Genomic DNA, 17937 nt, shown 5'->3' on the forward strand with positions numbered 1-17937 from the left:
CTTATTTGATACTAGTTTAAAAGTTTGTCTGCGAAATTAAAGAAGTATATAAATAGATTGTTAAAATTAATAACCTGACTAATTTTACTATACTGAGAATTACTTGTGATCTTTCTTGATTACAAATATAATGCATTTTCATAAAAGTGCAATTAAAAAATTTGATTTATTAAAACTTGATAACTTGAAGTCCGTGAACATTTTTTCGATTGTGAAAGATAAAGTACTTATAAAAGTGAGCCATTTATTTAAAGACTTTAGTTAGACTTACATTGGCTTAAATAGAATTTTTATATGGTAATTTTTTTTTTTTTTTTCTAAATTTTTAGCGATATTGAATAAAGCTTACCTTTACGAAGAAAAACTTCGTTACACTAAAAAAAATAGCAAATGCAAATTTGATATTAAAAAAAAGGTCAGTAAATAATGACGTAATGAGGAAAAGGAAAAAAAAAAAAAGAGAGACTTATTAATACCTTAATAATTCATATATCATGTCTAAATAACAAAATGAGAGGAATTCAATCGATACCTCTCAAATGTATGGTTTAGTTTAGCAAATAAAATTATACCAACCTTTATACCATTTAAAATATATGTAAATTTAAAATATATGTAAATTTGTCAGATGATGCATGATAGTGACTTAACTTTCAATAAACTTGACGCGGCTTTTTTTTTTCTTTTAAAAAATCATGAGAATATTATGAAATATCGTGTAACAATTATTTTTAACACATAAAACATTACAAAATCTTTGTTCTACATAGCAAAACTATCTTTAATTTATAATAGAATCTATGATTATTTTACAAAAAAACAGTTATTTTATTTAGCAATTTAATATATTGATTATAGTCAAAATAACTGATGATTTTGACAACAAATTTAATTTTGGAGTTTATCAATTTATTTGATCAAATTCATTGATCAGTGTATTTTAAAAAAAAAATTAAATTGTATGGGGCAAACAATAAAGTATATTGTTGGATAAAAGCTATACTAATAGAAAGCCATATGTGTAAAATAAGAAATCTGCAATACTGGATTTTATATATGGAGTCGTGCTAGGAACGACCCTCGTCTCGCTCATTTTTTTTATACAAGTATCAGTAAAACAAAATTCTAAATTCGCTCATGTTTTTAATACAAGTATCAGTAAAACAAAATTCTATCATGTTTGCAGACAATACAAATCTTTTTTTTAATAACAATCTAATAACAATATGAATCAAATTTATGCGGACATGAATATTGAATTAAAGAAAGTAAATGATTGGTTTCGGTTAAACAAACGTTTTCTTATGTATGTTTTTTATGTAACTTTTTCAACGTTCTAAGACTGTTAAAAAAGTAAAATAAACTTTCTTGAATTAACTTATTATAAATAAAAAACAAATTAAAAAGCAAGATACTATAAAGTTTTTAGAAGTTCTTGTGTATAAAAATTTATCACATGTCTTACACCTGTAAAACCAATGGTATGAAATATTGAATTCTTCCGAAGGTAATTTTACATGCAAAAATTTATTTACATCTGCTTGTTTCATTTTTAAAGTACCCATGTTAATACTACGTAGGAAAGTTGTCAAACAACAAAACTTGAAAAAATTATTTGTTTACAAAAACATGTTTGTAGAATTATATACAGCAAAAAATAGGGCGACTTTCTTTAATAATTTTTTAATAAAAGAAATAACCATTCAGTTACATATATGAGAACATATCGTTACATATATGAGAACATATGTGTTTTATTAATTTGCTCTTAAAATATGCTATTTATTTTTACTTTTATTAAGTTTACTAATTTCAGGAGCAAACCAAGCATTTTATTTAATTGTTTAGGTAACTTAAACTACTTAAAAAGTTAAATAAATACACAGAATATATTGGAATATTTCGGGAACCTAAGCTTCGAGAACCTAAGCTTCGGGAACCTAAGCTTCGGGAACCTAAGCTTCGGGAACCTAAGCTATTCGGAAAGACAATTTAAGTATGGCAAAAACTTTTTAGTTTCAAATTTAAGTATGGCAAAGTCATTTCAGTTTCAAATAAAATATTACATTTTTACATTTTATTTTAAATTTTATATCTTCTCTATTTAGTTTTTATTTCATTTAAAATTTACGAATTAAATGACTTATTTACCTAGATACTGAATCTGAATTTGGTTACGATCTGTTGTGGCTCTATGATTAGGTTAGCATTTTTGCTGTCCATAGGTTTTTGTTTAATAATTATGTATTTGTAATTAAATTTTACGGATGGCATTATCAAATCAAACAGTGAAATATTCTGTTTAATAAGAAAAATGTTAATCACCTAAACAACCTAATAGCCAATAAGCATGTTACTCAATTTTGCATAATGATTTTTTTGCTGCCTTGCTCTCTCTCTCTCTTTCTCTCTCTCTCTCTCTCTCTCTCTGTGTGCGCGCATGTGTGTGTGTGTTTGTGTGTGTGCTTTTGTATTTGCATTGTACTTTTTTGTATTGCATTGTACTTTTTTTAAAATTAGACTAAACTCATCGTTGTAAAAAAAAATGTTGGCGTATGTAAGATAACTACGTATGAAGGAAAAGTTATTAATTTTTAATTTTTTTTTATTATTATAATGTTCTAGCTTTAAAAGGTACACCGAAGATTTTTTTCAGATATTTCTGTGTTGATCGAGTTTATGTAGGCTGTCCATGAAATATTTTTGTCAATAACGACATTAAGAAGTTTAATTGTTTGGGTTCTTTCAATTTTTTTAAATCGATATTCAGAGAGGGTATAACTGATGCATTTTTTTGATGCTTCGAGTGAAATAAAATATATTTAGTTTTTGTGCGTTCAATATAACTTAATATTAATATAATATATAATATAACTCAAATTTTTTACTTTTGATGCTAGTGCATGCACATGCAGTGACGCTAAGGTTGGTGTCACCCATTGGATTAACAGGTGAAAGGTGAAACTAAAAAAAGTCCTCTATATCTGGAAAGTTCTGAAAAAAAAAAGTTTTGGCATATTTTCTTTCTATTCATTTTGGTTTCACTCCTGTGTGTCACGTTGTAATGGTGTCACCCGGTGCGGACCGCACCCCAGCACCCACTTGGTTACGCCACTGTGCAGATACATATATTGTTATGAGAAAAAAATAAGCCCTTATAAATTGAATATATTTTTATAATTAATGATGATTGGAATATTCAAGAGATTTAAAAAACTATAAGGTTTTTTTTTTATGTGTATGCGTGTAGGTTTAACAAGTTAAAAACCGGTTTTAACCAATGTTAATTGAGATTATTCCCGTGTTACATTTTTACATTTAGTATTTATTTTAGTTGTGTTATTTTATTAGCTACTTAAACTTTTATTTAATTAATCAATACTATTAATTGCTATTATTATAAAGTCATTTATTATAATTACTCAATATTTACTTAAATTAGAAACACGGTATAAAAGAAATCGTTGTAGTTACATTTTTTTACTCATATAATCGTGTTAAATATCGTGTTTTAAATATAGTTTTTTTTTGACAAATATAAAATATGCACGAAATATGCAAATATTATATAGTTATTACATAGTTATACAACTAACAAATAAAATTCATAATTATTGAAAAAATTAAATTTAGATTTCGAGATGAAGTACTTTTTTTCTTTAATTATTTTACTTGCAACAATGGATTCGATCGTAAGTGTCTGTGCACCAAGAACGGAAAACGCTGAATCTTGTCTAAATTTATGCCGTTTATCGATTGGATGTAGGGGATTTAACTATGCTACTTCTTCAAAAATGTGCTTTTTAAAGGTATCATTTCAAGTTATTTTTTAACTGTTAAAACGTTGAATTTATAATAATTTGATCATAATTGGTTTAATTATACATTTTTAATTTTAAATATTTTTTGACCTTTCTTCATGCTAAACTTTATTTTATAAAAAGGACAAGCCGCATCTATGGCGAATTAAACAATCCCCAGGATCTGTATCTGGTTATGTTGGGTCAGATCAATTTTATAAAAACTTTGATTTTTACGGTGGAGACATTGATGACTGCACTACTATCAGTGAACAGGACTATGAAAGAGTAATAAAAAATAAATAACGTTAAAAAGAGCGACAAAAAAACTGGATTAAAGTAAAGTTGTATTTTTAACTAAAGATGTAAAAGTATCTGAGAAAAGAAATTAACAAAAAAAAAATTGTTTTATTTTTTTAATAAACATTGTTTTTGGTTCAAATTTACGTAAACTTTAAAAGCTTGTTTTAAATTTGCCTGCTATTTTGTTATCAAATTAAATGTTCTGCAAAATAATCTGAAGTTGTTTATCTATTCTATATGTATGCAATAACTAAAGAACAAACATTTCTATAAATATATCTTTCTGTTTTTCTTCGTCCACAGTTTTTTACATCAGATAAGCAAAAATATAAGGATTCAATATGAAAAAAATTTTAAATAAATATTTCGATTCAATACAGTATTCAACATATAATTTTCTTCTTCTGTTTTAAATATTATAAGTTATTATAAATATAAATGTTAAACCAGATTTCATTAACCTAATAACCTCTGTTGTCCTGCGATTGACTGTATCGACACAGTCAATCGCAGGACAACAGAGGTTTAAGATTATAAGGTTATAATGTGTCGCACACAAAAATAAGAAATCACTTTTAATTTATTTTTATTAATGGCATAACATAAAAAATTAAAAATACTTTGTTAAATTTACCCTAAAGAAATTGAAAACAATGAAGTTAAGGGTTTTTAATGGTGTTTCAAAAATATTTCCAAAACTTTTCAACCATGAAGGTTACTAGTTTTAAAGGTTATAACCTTTGAGAAAAGTATGAAATAATTTTTACAAATTTTAAAAAAATAGTAGTTTGCAGGGTTTTCTCTTGCAGTAAATCTAATAAAAACTTGAAAATCTCAAAATGCTTACGCAAAATGATTTACGCTATTCTGATTTTCACCGGCTCATTTAATAAATTATTATATCATTTGTCAGTTAAGGAAACTAAATAGAACAATAAAATTTTATTTTCAACGTGTCTCATAACCGGTGGCTTACCTAGGGTAATTTGCGCCTATGGTATAAATCGATCTTGCGCCTCTTTCCAACAATAGATTTTTTCCGTTTTATTTTCTAAAAAAGGCACACAAATTAAATCTGATAACATTTTATTACAAATTTATTTTTCTTTCATTAGCTGACGCAATTTGTTTAATTATGTTATTAAAGTCAATTTCTTTTGTCATTTCTTTTTTTTATAATCAGCAAAGCGAGATCACACAATCAAATTTGTCCCATTGAGGTTCTCAAATACAAAAGTATCTATTTACTTAATGATCTTTCGCAACAGGCAATAGAAGTTAATTGGATAGAATTGACTGGATTGCGATTGTCATCAAAATTTGCAATGGGACTGTCCATTCATTACGTCATATAAAAATCCCCTGTCACAAAAAATGAATGTGCCAATCCTTCCTACTTTAACTTTAGACCTAATCTAATTTCACATTGAAAGCAAACTAATTCCAATCCCAGTGAAAAATAAAACCGCGTCCCACATGGGTTCCGCGTGGGTTCCGTGTGGGATTGATGGGATTTACGTGGGACGGATTTTCCCATGTGGTATACGTATGGAAATTTGTCACCTTAAACCCATGTGGGTAATCCCACATGGGTTACATGTGGGAACCATATGGTATTTACACACATGGGAAATCCCACGTGGGTTTCCTGCGGGATTTGCATGGGAATTAATTTGAAGGCTAGAAACTAAAAAAAAACTTTAAAAAAAAAACTAAAAAAAAATTTTTAAATTGCATTGCGTTACGTTTATAATGTGTGAAAATATTTTATATTAATATAGAGAATGGCAAGCAAGTATGAAAGTACCACGAATAATGTTTATCTTTCTTTATAGAAATAAGATTAAGATTTGTGCAAATAGACGTATTATTAGGATAATATAATAGTTATTTGAATATAGATCTTGAGTATATTATTTTCAAACAATTAACTGATGCAAGTTGAAATGTTGTCAAAAACCAATCTTGCATGCATGGGACACTGCAGTGTCCCACAAAGAAATGCAGGTTTGAAAGTCAAAGAATTCCCAATTTTCTTTATTAAAAAAAGAAAAAATAGGATGGAGGTTTCTGTAACTTTTTTTATGCTTCAAAACTTTTAGTAGTAGTAGTAGTAGTAGTAGTAGTAGTAGTAGTAGTAGTAGTAGTAGTAGTAGTAGTAGTAGTAGTAGTAGTAGTATTAGTATTAGTAGTAGTAGTAGTAGTAGTAGTAGTAGTAGTAGTAGTAGTAGTAGTAGTAGTAGTAGTAGTAGTAGTAGTAGTAGTAGTAGTAGTAGTAGTAGTAGTAGTAGTAGTAGTAGTAGTAGTAGTAGTAGTAGTAGTAGTAGTAGTAGTAGTAGTAGTAGTAGTAGTAGTAGTAGTATTTAAAACTGTAGCTGTGTTAACAGCGAGTGAGTTAAAAACTCACTTTGACAGCTTTTGACAATCTAAAAATATACAAAAATTTACTAAAGATAATAATGAACAAATTAAAAAATATATATATATAGTTAGTTCTAAGTTATCTTTTTAATGCCAAAAATTTGTCCAAACTGTTTTTGAAAATGTTTCCATTTCCCGACATGACCACTTCCAATGGCAATTTGTTCCACAAATTCACAGTTCTATTTATGATAAATTCATATCTTGGCACAAACTTGGTTTGCTCTCTGCTGTACTTTCTGCTGTGACCTCTGCATGATTTTGAAAATACTGGTTTGTTTAAAAGGTCTACTGCTTCAATCTCATTAAAAATCTTAAATATTTGAATAAGATCTCCTCTCTTCCTTCTTTCTGACAATGTTGTTAAACCAAGTATCTGTAAACGGTCTTTATACAGCAAGCTTCTTAAGTTCTTTATCATCCTTGTCACTCTGTGTTGCACCCTTTCTAATATTTCAATGTCACTATTGCAGTTTGGTGACCAAACTGGCGCAGCAAATTCAATCAGAGGTCTAACAAAAGTAGTATATAGTTGCTTGAGAAGATGCTGATCCAAATGGACAAAAGTGTTTTTTATCATTCCCATTATTGCATTAGCTTTTGATGAACACGCTACTATGTGCTTCTTCCATTTCAGTACTGTATCAAAATTTACACCAAGATCACGTTCATGCGTAGAATTATAAATTTTAACTTTAGATATAATAAGGTCCTTAAGACTTAAGGGACTTACGAACTACATTGAGGACCAAAAACAGGATATTTATAGAAACTTTTCAATTTTTAATCTGGAGTACCACAGTGTTATTGGGAATAAAGCCTCTGGGTCCAGTATTCAAAGTAATATGATCTAAAGTATTGTTTAAATAAAATAATATGCTTTAAAATGCATATAGCTATACATATAACTCCTGATAGTTAACTATATGTATAACTAGTTATACATATAATTTGTTATAAAAACTTATTTTTTAAGGTTATGCTTAAACAAATTAGTACCAATTAATTCAAATTCAAGTTTTAGTTAATGTTTAAGTTAAAGCTCATATTTATTCATTGTTTTTGTTAATTTTATATTTATTTGTTCAAATTTATCAATAAGTTCTATTTTTTACTACAGTAAGAATGTTTATCATTGTTGAACCTGATTTTATTAGTAACTTAATTTTATTTTCAACATATTTGACAACACCCTTTATATTTTAAATGATGACAGCTTTACTTTTCTATTGATGTTAAATTCATTACGTTTCAATAACTCAGATTGAATCTTAACTGAATTATTGTCAGCTTTGTAGGGGTTAGTTGTATATTAAATGGTGTTGTAAATAAAGTAAAAATAGTATATATATATATATATATATATATATATATATATATATATATATATATATATATATATATATATATATATATATATATATAACATTAAAACAATAAAATTGATACAAAATTTCACTTTAAAACGAATACCATTCAGCGCCGTGCTGTAACTTTTGGGGGCCCTGTGCAGAAACTAAAAAAAAAAATTTTTTCTTTTAATTCGTAGTAATTTATGGTATTGGAGAAGTTTTTCTAATTTATTTAATAGGGGGCCCAGTGCGATTGCACTTGTTGCACTTGCGATAGTACGGCGCTGATACCATTAACATTGTGATGATAATAGCATTAGGAAACTAGTATTTATGTATTATTATTATACTATAAATAAATAGTTTTTTAATTTATTTTATAAAATAGAGACTGACAACTGATAATTAATGGAAATAAATACAAATTATGAAAATCATGTAAACTTCATTTATTATTTCTAAATACTATATTAATGTTAGGCTACACAGTTATAAACAATTTAGAGCATTGTTATTAGTTCTTTTGCAATTCACACTTCCACTTCTGCCTCTCAAATTTATAAAATAGGTGGTCAAAGCTTGCTCAATAGTAGGTAGGTTCTCAACATAACAATGCTTTTTTCTTACATTTTCTAAAGAAAAATATGGCAAATTGATTACTTATTTTACCTAAATCATAGGGTCATCTATGCATATTGATGTCAGATTTATTGAACACCTTCACCTTTTATCAAACTCAGTCAATTTTTTTCCATCTCCCATTGAAAATGATGTCAGTTTTTGTTATCGTATTATGATGGTATATCTAAATCGTTAATATATTATAAAAAATGCATATACCATCCATTTTTTTCTGGTTCAATTAAACATTTATTCTCAACAGTATAAAAGTAAAAAAAAAAACATAATTTGTTCTTTCAGATAAGCAAGCTACTTTCTGAATTTAAATTGTTTTTCCTATGATCCTCTACAGTTTTAAGCAACAAAAGCAAGAAGTTTTTAGACCACATTGTTGGTGTAAATACCTCTAAAAGCTCATAGCTAGCATAAATTGTTTTACTTTTTTTTTTTTTTAATTCAATTTTTTAATTGACATTATTTTGGTCTCAACATCCCCTCCCCTTTGTCAATTATTGTTAAACTCACATTGCCCCTCTATCTACTGGCATCATTTATGGATGACCCCATAGCCTAAATATATTATATAAATATATATATATATATATATATATATATATATATATATATATATATATATAAATATATATATATATATATAATATTTTTACTTTATTTACAACACCATATACAACAAACCCTTACAAAGCTTACAATAATTCAGTTAAAGTTTAATCTGAGTTATTGAAACGTAATAAATTTAACATCAATAGAAAAGTAAAGCTGTCATCATTTAAAATGTAAAGGGTGTTGTCAAAATATGTTGAAAGTAAAATTAAGTTACTAATAAAATCACGTTCAACAATAATAAATATTCTTACTGTAGCAAGAAACAGTACTAGTTAACAAATTTGAACAAATAAATATAAAATAGTGAAAAAACGATGAACAAATAAGAACTTGAACTAAATCTTGAATTTGAATTAATTGGTACTAATTTGTTCAAGCATAACCTTAAAAAATAAGTTTATATAATAAATTTTATGTATAACTAGTTATACATATAGTTAACTATCAGGAGTTTATGTATAACTGCATGCATTTTAAAGCATTTTATTTAATTAATATATTACTTTAGATCATATTACTTTGAATACTGGACCCAGAGACTTTATTCCCAATTACACTGTGGTACTCCAGATTAAATATTGAAAAGTTTCTGTAAATACCCTGTTTTTGTTCCTCAATGTACTTCATAAGTCCCTTAAGTTTTATCAATCTTATTATATCTAAAGTTAAAAGTTTTGGAGCATAAAAAAAGTCCTTATCTCCCCCTTATTTTAATTTTTTTTTTTTGATAAAGAAAATTGGGAATTCTTTGACTTTCAAACCAGCATTTCTTTGTGGGACACTTCAGTGTCTCATGCATGCATGCTTGGTTTTTGACAACATTTGAACTTGCATCAGTCAATTGTTTGCAGATAATATACTCAAGAACTATATTCAAATATCATATGAACACGTTAGAGAATGTTCATATGATATATGAACATCACAAATTTAATAATATTGTTGTGATATGTTATATAAATAATACCATAATAGATTATGATATGAAAATAAGATAGGATATGAAGAACTTGAACTAAATCTTGAATTTGAATTAATTGGTACTAATTTGTTCAAGCATAACCTTAAAAAAAAAGTTCATATAATAAATTTTATGTATAACTAGTTATACATATAGTTAACTATCAGGAGTTATATGAGAAATTTACTTATAGAAATTTAGATGTTTGTTTATTAGTTTCAGAATATTATATTATGTGTGACCACGGCCTTCTATAATAACAGGCCTTGACATCGCTCAACAAAGTTGTTAAACTGAAGGCCAATTCCTAATACTGTGTTTACATTTTCATCTTTTAACATTAGACGAAAGTTTGTGTTCGTGCTTTTTTAATAAATCTTTAAAATTTGATTGGTTTATAAATTAGATAGCGCAACTTCAAGACGATAACGTTGTAAGGTTCAAGGCGTTACATTGTAAGGTATATTGTTAAACTAACGATAAGTTTTTTTAATAATTAAATGCCTTTAAAATGCTGTGTACCTCTTTGCAAGTCGAACTATCTCAACTACAACAAAAATATCAATTTATACAACTACAACTACAATATTAATTACAACTACAACAAAAATATCAATACTCAACTACAACAAAAATATCAATTTATAAATTCCTGAAGAATCTAGAGGAGAGAAAAAGATGTAGTAAAGCTATCCCAAGAACTGGTTTTATTGTTACAGACTATACAGCAGTATGTCGACCGCATTGGCCAAATGAAGCACCTTTTGAAAGCAAATATGGGAAGCAACGACCTTTAAACCCAACATCTGTTTTTAAAAATATTCCAAATAGCAAAGAATCTAAAAGGAAAATACTAAAGCTATCATAATTTATGTGAAAATTAGTTTTGTAATTTATTATGCTATTTACTTGTTATGTTTTTTATTTTCTCATTAGCCTTTATGTCTCTCAGTATGTTTGGATTTGTAAATATTTAACCTGTTGAGATATATTGATAAAACTTTTTTTTTGCTTGAATCAACTTTTGTTGGTGTTTTTTATTGTTGGTGATTTTTATTGTTACCATTTTTAGCAAAAAAAAATTCAAAATAATTTTTAATAAAAAAAAATTCAAAATAATTTTTAATAAAAAAAAATTCAAAATAATTTTTAGCAAAAAAAAATTCAAAATCTTTCTAATATATAGATATATACTTTGTTATGGTTCTGCTTGTTATTGATGCTATTTAATATTACATAAACATTCTTAATGAAATTTGAAATACGAAAAATATGATTATCTTTTAACAATTTTTTGGTTTTCTTTTTATATTTCCGTCTTTACTAGAGATTATTATTAGAAAACATAGACTGCCATTACACCCTACCTAATATAAAAATATATCAATATAAGTAAAAGTGAAAGTTTAATCGGCCTTCAGTTTTTACGGCATTTTGCGCGATGTCAAGGCCTGTTAATATAGAAGGCCATGTGTGTGACGAAAATGTAAAGATACTTTTGCCTCCAGTGGCTATTGCACCCAACGTCTACATCATTGTAAAGAAGGTTTTTACATTTTTGTTTTTGTTTTTTTGTTTAACTACTTATCCTAATTGATCACTTTTTTTCAGAATTCTCCTCATGGGTTCAAGCTCATTACGCATAATATGTGTTCAATTACCCATAATACGTTAGTCATTGTAAGTAATAAATTAGGAAATAATTATTTGTGAAATATTGTAGTCATTAATGACTTCAACCTGGCTAATAATTAAAATTGCTCGACTAATAAGGTTCCTTATTATAATTGCTCTCTCTCTCTGTCTCTCTCTGTCTCTCTCTATCTCTCTCTCTCTTTCTCTCTCTCTCTCTCTCTTTCTCTCTCTCTCTCTCTCTCTCTCTCTCTCTCTCTCTATATATATATATATATATATATATATATATATATATATATATATATATATATTTATATTTATATATATTTGTATTAATATTTTTTTTTTAGAAAATGTTTGAAGAAAGTTAGAAGATACTAAAAACCTTGGTATTATGCAACCCGAAGCGATTTAATTAATTCAATCGACAAAAAACGGCGTGTAAATCGCAAAAGAAAAAATAATATTTTTAATATTCATTTTGGATGTATTGATTAATAGCATTTATTTTAAAATAAATTCATTTTGCAACACGTTTTTTAATTTTATAAAATTCATTTTGCAACACGTTTTTTAATTTTATAAAATTCATTTTGCAACACGTTTTTTAATTTTATAAAATTTTGTCATAATAGTTTAAGGTAAATCCCACATAGGTTAAAGGTGGAAAACATCACATGTAAAAGATCAAAAATATTACACATTTTGAATACCAAATGGGATAAAGTAGCAAATACCAGATTAAGTTAAGCCTCTCTGAAAGCTTCGATAATTAATTTTAAATTACTATTTAAGTAATTTTTAAATTAAAAGAATTTTAAAATTATCATAGAAGCATTCGGACTTTCATTTGTTTAGTATTGACTACTTTTATACCATTTGGATTAAAATATGTGGCATTTAAGATCTATAACATGTAGTATTTTCCACCTTTATCCCATGTAGGATTTACCACATAAAACCCATGTGGGATTTACCATATGAAACCCACATGGGACAAAATAATAATCCCCACATGGGTTACATATGGAAAAAATCCACGCGTATCCCATGTGCACTTTTTCACTGGGATAGAGTCTAGTATAACACAATAATGCATTTGATAATTTGTATAAACAAGGGATTAGCAATCTTTTAAGACGGAGGAACCAACCTTAATAATTCATAAAAATTTTCCAGTATTTAAAGATCTAATATAAATAATATAATGTAGATTATGTACTTACATAAATCTTTATTTGTTTTTAAAGCAGGCCGACAAACACAAACTTTGAAAAAATAATAGTGTTACAAGTAAACATCTCGCGTGTGCTCATTTAGCTTTGTATGTGTCAGAGCTAACACAAGACAGGTAAGTTAACACAAGACTTCAAATGCTGCCTAATTTTTCTTTTTTTAAGTTTAGTACAGTTAATTTTAGTGGTCAATAACATAAAATAATTACAAAACTCGTAACAAATTTATAGACTTTTGAAAAATCATTAATGTTCGCTATGTTTAAGTTATCAACAAAGACGTGCTGCATCAGGGATCTCTTCACTAACAGTCTTAAGATACTCGTGCATATCTGCGACACAAACACCATACTTTAAGAACGTAATATAATACTGAAAGCAAAATTTATTATTATTTATTATTTTATATTATTTTTATATAAATATGTATTTATATCTATAGATATAAATTCTTTTTTTTGTTTACATTTGTTAATCGTTGTACAGCTTTAAATAACCAATAATAAAATTATAATACAAACTTACACTCATAGAAAATATAACAAATATAAACAAGGTATCTGAAAGAAGGTCGCAAATATCTTGTCGTCCAGAATCTTAAATAAGCATTTAACAAAGATAAGATATAGATCAAGAGGATCTTCTCATCAGAATTTTATATTAGAGTAAACCAACATATAAATTAAAAAGTAAAAAGTATAAGAACAATAAATAAGTTAAGTAGGAATAAACTTCTATAAACGTCATCATGTATATAAACAATAAAAAAAAAGTAAAATATATTTTTAACTTTAACTACTACTAATAACTCGATATCTAATGAAAAAATGAGGTTTTTCAGTTTTTTTTAAAAGGCAAAAAGTAATAGGTACTTCAAAATTAAAGTTCTTTTTCTTCAGAGTCCCCCCATGATTCTTGCCCATTTTCATTGCTTTTCCATTTTCATTGCTTTTCCATTTTCGTTGCTTTTCCTTCATAAATTTTTTTATAATAGTATGTTCGAATTTTTTTATCTAGTTGTTTATTGTTGTTATGAATTTTTTGTTAACTAGTTCTTCGTTGTAGTTTAGGCTATCCTTAATATTTTCCAATTCCTTTGTAAGTTCTTTAATTTTGTTTGCATTCACGTTGAAGTTTAACTCTAATTTGTCCAATCTGTCGTTAATTATTTTTATATTAGCGCCAATAATATCAATAACAGTTTTATCTTGTTTACGAAACATTTCTTCAATTTCTTTTTTGAATTCTCTAAACATTTATTTTAACATTTTTTTTTGTTTCTGTAAGTGTTACTACCATAGTATATATACTATGGTAGTAACACTGACAGAAAAAAAAAGACCCGAAATCAATGAGCTTGGATCAAATCATTGATGGAAAGAACAAGTACGATAATATTGAAAAAACTGTGAAATTGGTTTTAGAGAAGCTTCTTACTGATGTTGAAGCTAACGAATTACCAAAAATTGCTGACAAACGGAAGAGCTATACGTTAAAAGAAAAGGTTGATGCGCTAAATCACTTAAACTATGGTATGTTAAGTAGGGATGTAGCAAAAAAGTATAACGTTCATAAGAGTATGATTACACGATGGAAATCAAAGGAAAAAGAAATCTACAACAAGTACAACGAAAACAAGAAAAAAGCGTTATTCAGGAAATGCCAAAGAGGCGACAAACACAAAGCTTTATATAACAAACTTTATGACAAATTCTCCGAAGCAAGAAAAAAGGGGCTAAAAGTTAACTTTGAGTGGTTGTATGTCCGAGCGAATCAAATTCATCTACAACAAAGCCCGAATGCTGACAGATTGCCAAAATCAATAGTCACTCATTTCTTAAGGAAAAATAAGATCCGCATGCTGTGTGTTCAACGTAAGTGCCAAGCTGACGTAAAAAAGCAAACCCCGATTCTGATAAAATGGCATTCAAATTTGAGAGAAAAGTCTGGAAGTGGCAAACCCACATACGATAAAAAATGGGGGCCTGTCCCACCGAAAAAGAGAATCAATGTAGATCAAATTCCACTCCAGTTTGTAGTCGAGAGCAAACGAACATACGAAATTCCAATGAGTAAGGGAAAGGAACGAAGGGACCATAGAGTATGGGTAGCTCAACCTGACAGTGGGCTTGGTAAGCGACAAGCTACCCTTCAAATATGTTTCAGTCCTGAAGGAATGGTGAAGCCGGCGTTGATTTTCAGAGGTAAGGGGAAAAGTATTAGTCATGATGAAGTTTTAGCCTATGACACTGATGTAGATGTGTACTGGCAACCAAATGCATGGGCAGATACAGCGTTTTCCGTGAAATGGGTGAAGAACACTCTCTCCAATGCTGTCGTTAATCTGGATGAGTATGTTTTGTTCTGCGATAACCTGACAGCCCAAGTCAGTGATGAGTTTTTGAATGAAGAGCGACAACATAAAGGTATTGTCTGGTTTGGTGGTCCCAACGGGACACATTTTTGGCAACCTGCTGATGCCGGACCAGGAAAAGCATTCAAATCACATATTAAAGCAGAACAAAATATCTGGCTTGAAAATGATAAAAACATCGAACTCTGGCTTGGCAACGATGACCGGAAACTGTCGGCAAAAGATCGCCGCATTTTGATAACTCGTTGGGTCGGTGAAGCTTACCGTAAAACATCCAAAGACGAGAAATTTCTTCGTATGCTTTATAGGAGCTTTGCGAAAACAGGATGTCTTATCACGGCTGATAGTAGCGAGGACGATAAGATAAGTCCTGAAGGCATGCCTGCTTGTGTTGCTCCGTGCCCGCTTATGTTGTTCCACAACCTGGTGGAAATCACAGAGACTCCTATTCCAGACGAAGTAAAGGATAAACCTATTGATGTTTTGCCTGACGAATCAGACGGAGAAGACGAGGAACTAGATGGACAAGTAGAAAAATCAGACGGACAAGAAGACGAAGAAAGTGGAGATGAAGAAAATAAAGATCCAGCAGAAGAGAGAAACATTTTTAATCTTTTTTTTAATTAGAATTGAAGTGATTTTAGTTGTAAAGAGCACTCTTCTGTTAAAAACTTGATATTAAACCGTATTTTGTCTCTTATTTGTAAAAACACTGAAATTTAGGCTAAGAAACTTAAGCAACCATTAAGCAACTCGAGATAAAGAAATTGGCTGAAAAATAAGCAACTCGAGTTGTGACCAAAACTCTAAGTTGCTTATACAAAAAAAATTGTGTAACTAATAAAATAACTCCTAGAAAAAAATGTTATAAATCGTATTTAGAAAAGAGTTATGAACGAGCTTGATATCAGTTATGAACGAGCTTGATATAATTCCGGATGAGCTTAAAAATGCATTTAATACCTTACAACAAAACAAAAGTCCAGGTCTAGATAACATTAACGTGAACGTTGTAAAAAATATCTACGATATTATTAAATATCCTCTTCTGCATATCTGTAATCTGTCTTTAAAAAATGGGGTATTCCCTGATCAGCTAAAGCTAGCAAAAGTTGTTCCTATATTTAAAAGCGGAGATGATTCTATAGCTTCTAACTACAGGCCTATTTCTATTTTACCATGCATTTCAAAAATATTAGAGCGCATAATGCACAATAGACTTTACAGCAACCTGGTAAACTACCACCTGCTAAATAATAACCAATATGGTTTTCAAAAACACCATTCAACAGAACACGCTGTAGCCAAACTTGTCAACGAAATTTTAAATAGGTTTGAAAACAATACACTCTTGGGGTTTTTCTCAATCTTTCAAAAGCGTTTGACACAGTTGACCATGAGATTCTTCTTTATAAATAGTATAATTATGGAATAAGAAATAACAATTTATAATGGTTTTGCTCTTACCTTAATAATCGGAAACAAGCTTTATCATATGACAACACTGTAACACGACTTGAAAACATTACTCGTGGGGTCCCACAAGGATCACTTCATGGTCCATTGTTATTCCTCGTTTACATTAACGATATCTATTTATCTTCTAACATACTTAACTTTGTCTTTTTTGCTGATGATACGCAAGTATTCTTTGGCCACACAAAAATTAGCCTATTATTTAACACTGTTAATCAAGAACTTGAGAACCTGAAAGAATGATTTAAGGCTAACAAACTCTCTTTAAATGTCGAAAAAAGTAAATATATTCTTTTTACAAAATTATCAAAATCTGAAACCCTCCCCTTAAAACTACCTGATTTACTAATTGATAAAACAAAACTTAAACGAGAATACTCAATCAAGTTTTTAGGCGTAATTCTTAATGAACATATTAGCTGGAGTAGTTATATCAAAGTAATAGAAAATAAAATATCTAAAATTATTGGTATTATGTATAAAAAAAAACATCTGAACACAAATTGTTTAAAAAATATTTATTTTGCATTTATTCATAGCTACAACAGTTACTGCAACGTTATCTGGGCAAGTACTTATCCTTCAAAGTTAAATACAATCTACAAAATACAAAAACGAGCAAGTCGCTTGATACTAAATGCAAATAAATACGCTAGTGCCAGACCACTACTAAGAGAAATTGGAGTGCCTAATGTCTATGAAATAAGTATTCTTAATATACTTATTTTTATGTTTAAGTTTAAAAATGGTATGCTACCAAGCATTTTTTAAACTTACTTTTTTTCTTTAAACCACAAATACGAAACTAAATACTCAATAAATAATTTTTTTATACCAAAAACATTATTAAAACAAGCTGATTTTTCGATATCTTGCCGAGGGCCGCGGTTATGGAGCTTGGTTTTAACGAGTAATATAAAAACTTTAACTTCAACTCAACATTTTTAACGTGCAACAAAACAACATTTATTTGATTATGATACAAAGCAATTACTATCCTTATATTTAAAATTTTGATAATCTTAAATATTTAATATCTAATAAATTGACGCAACATGTTAATTATATTGTATGGTACTTAAAGCATGTTTGAAATTATTCTATATTATAACAATAACGCGATTTGTAAATG

At 28.1% G+C, this 17937-nt stretch overlaps 1 protein-coding gene and 2 long non-coding RNA genes across 3 annotated transcripts; all 3 read left to right on the plus strand.

Annotated features, from left to right (window-relative positions):
* The first annotated feature begins 3627 nt into the window (after positions 1–3627).
* Positions 3628–4086, plus strand: LOC136090210 (uncharacterized). Its single transcript, XR_010643259.1, has 2 exons — positions 3628–3809; positions 3945–4086. It is a non-coding gene; the product is annotated as an uncharacterized LOC136090210 (long non-coding RNA).
* A 7214-nt stretch (positions 4087–11300) lies between these two features.
* LOC136090211 (uncharacterized) lies at positions 11301–12253 on the plus strand. Its single transcript, XR_010643260.1, has 2 exons — positions 11301–11765; positions 12071–12253. It is a non-coding gene; the product is annotated as an uncharacterized LOC136090211 (long non-coding RNA).
* A 2053-nt stretch (positions 12254–14306) lies between these two features.
* LOC136089754 (uncharacterized) lies at positions 14307–15956 on the plus strand. Its single transcript, XM_065815835.1, has one exon. It carries the CDS (start codon positions 14307–14309, stop codon positions 15954–15956), a length of 1650 nt encoding a protein of 549 aa, XP_065671907.1.
* Positions 15957–17937: the final 1981 nt, after the last annotated feature.

The sequence above is a fragment of the Hydra vulgaris genome, chromosome 13 (genome assembly GCF_038396675.1).
Source record: "Hydra vulgaris chromosome 13, alternate assembly HydraT2T_AEP".
In the NCBI taxonomy this organism is placed as follows: Eukaryota; Metazoa; Cnidaria; class Hydrozoa; order Anthoathecata; family Hydridae; genus Hydra; species Hydra vulgaris.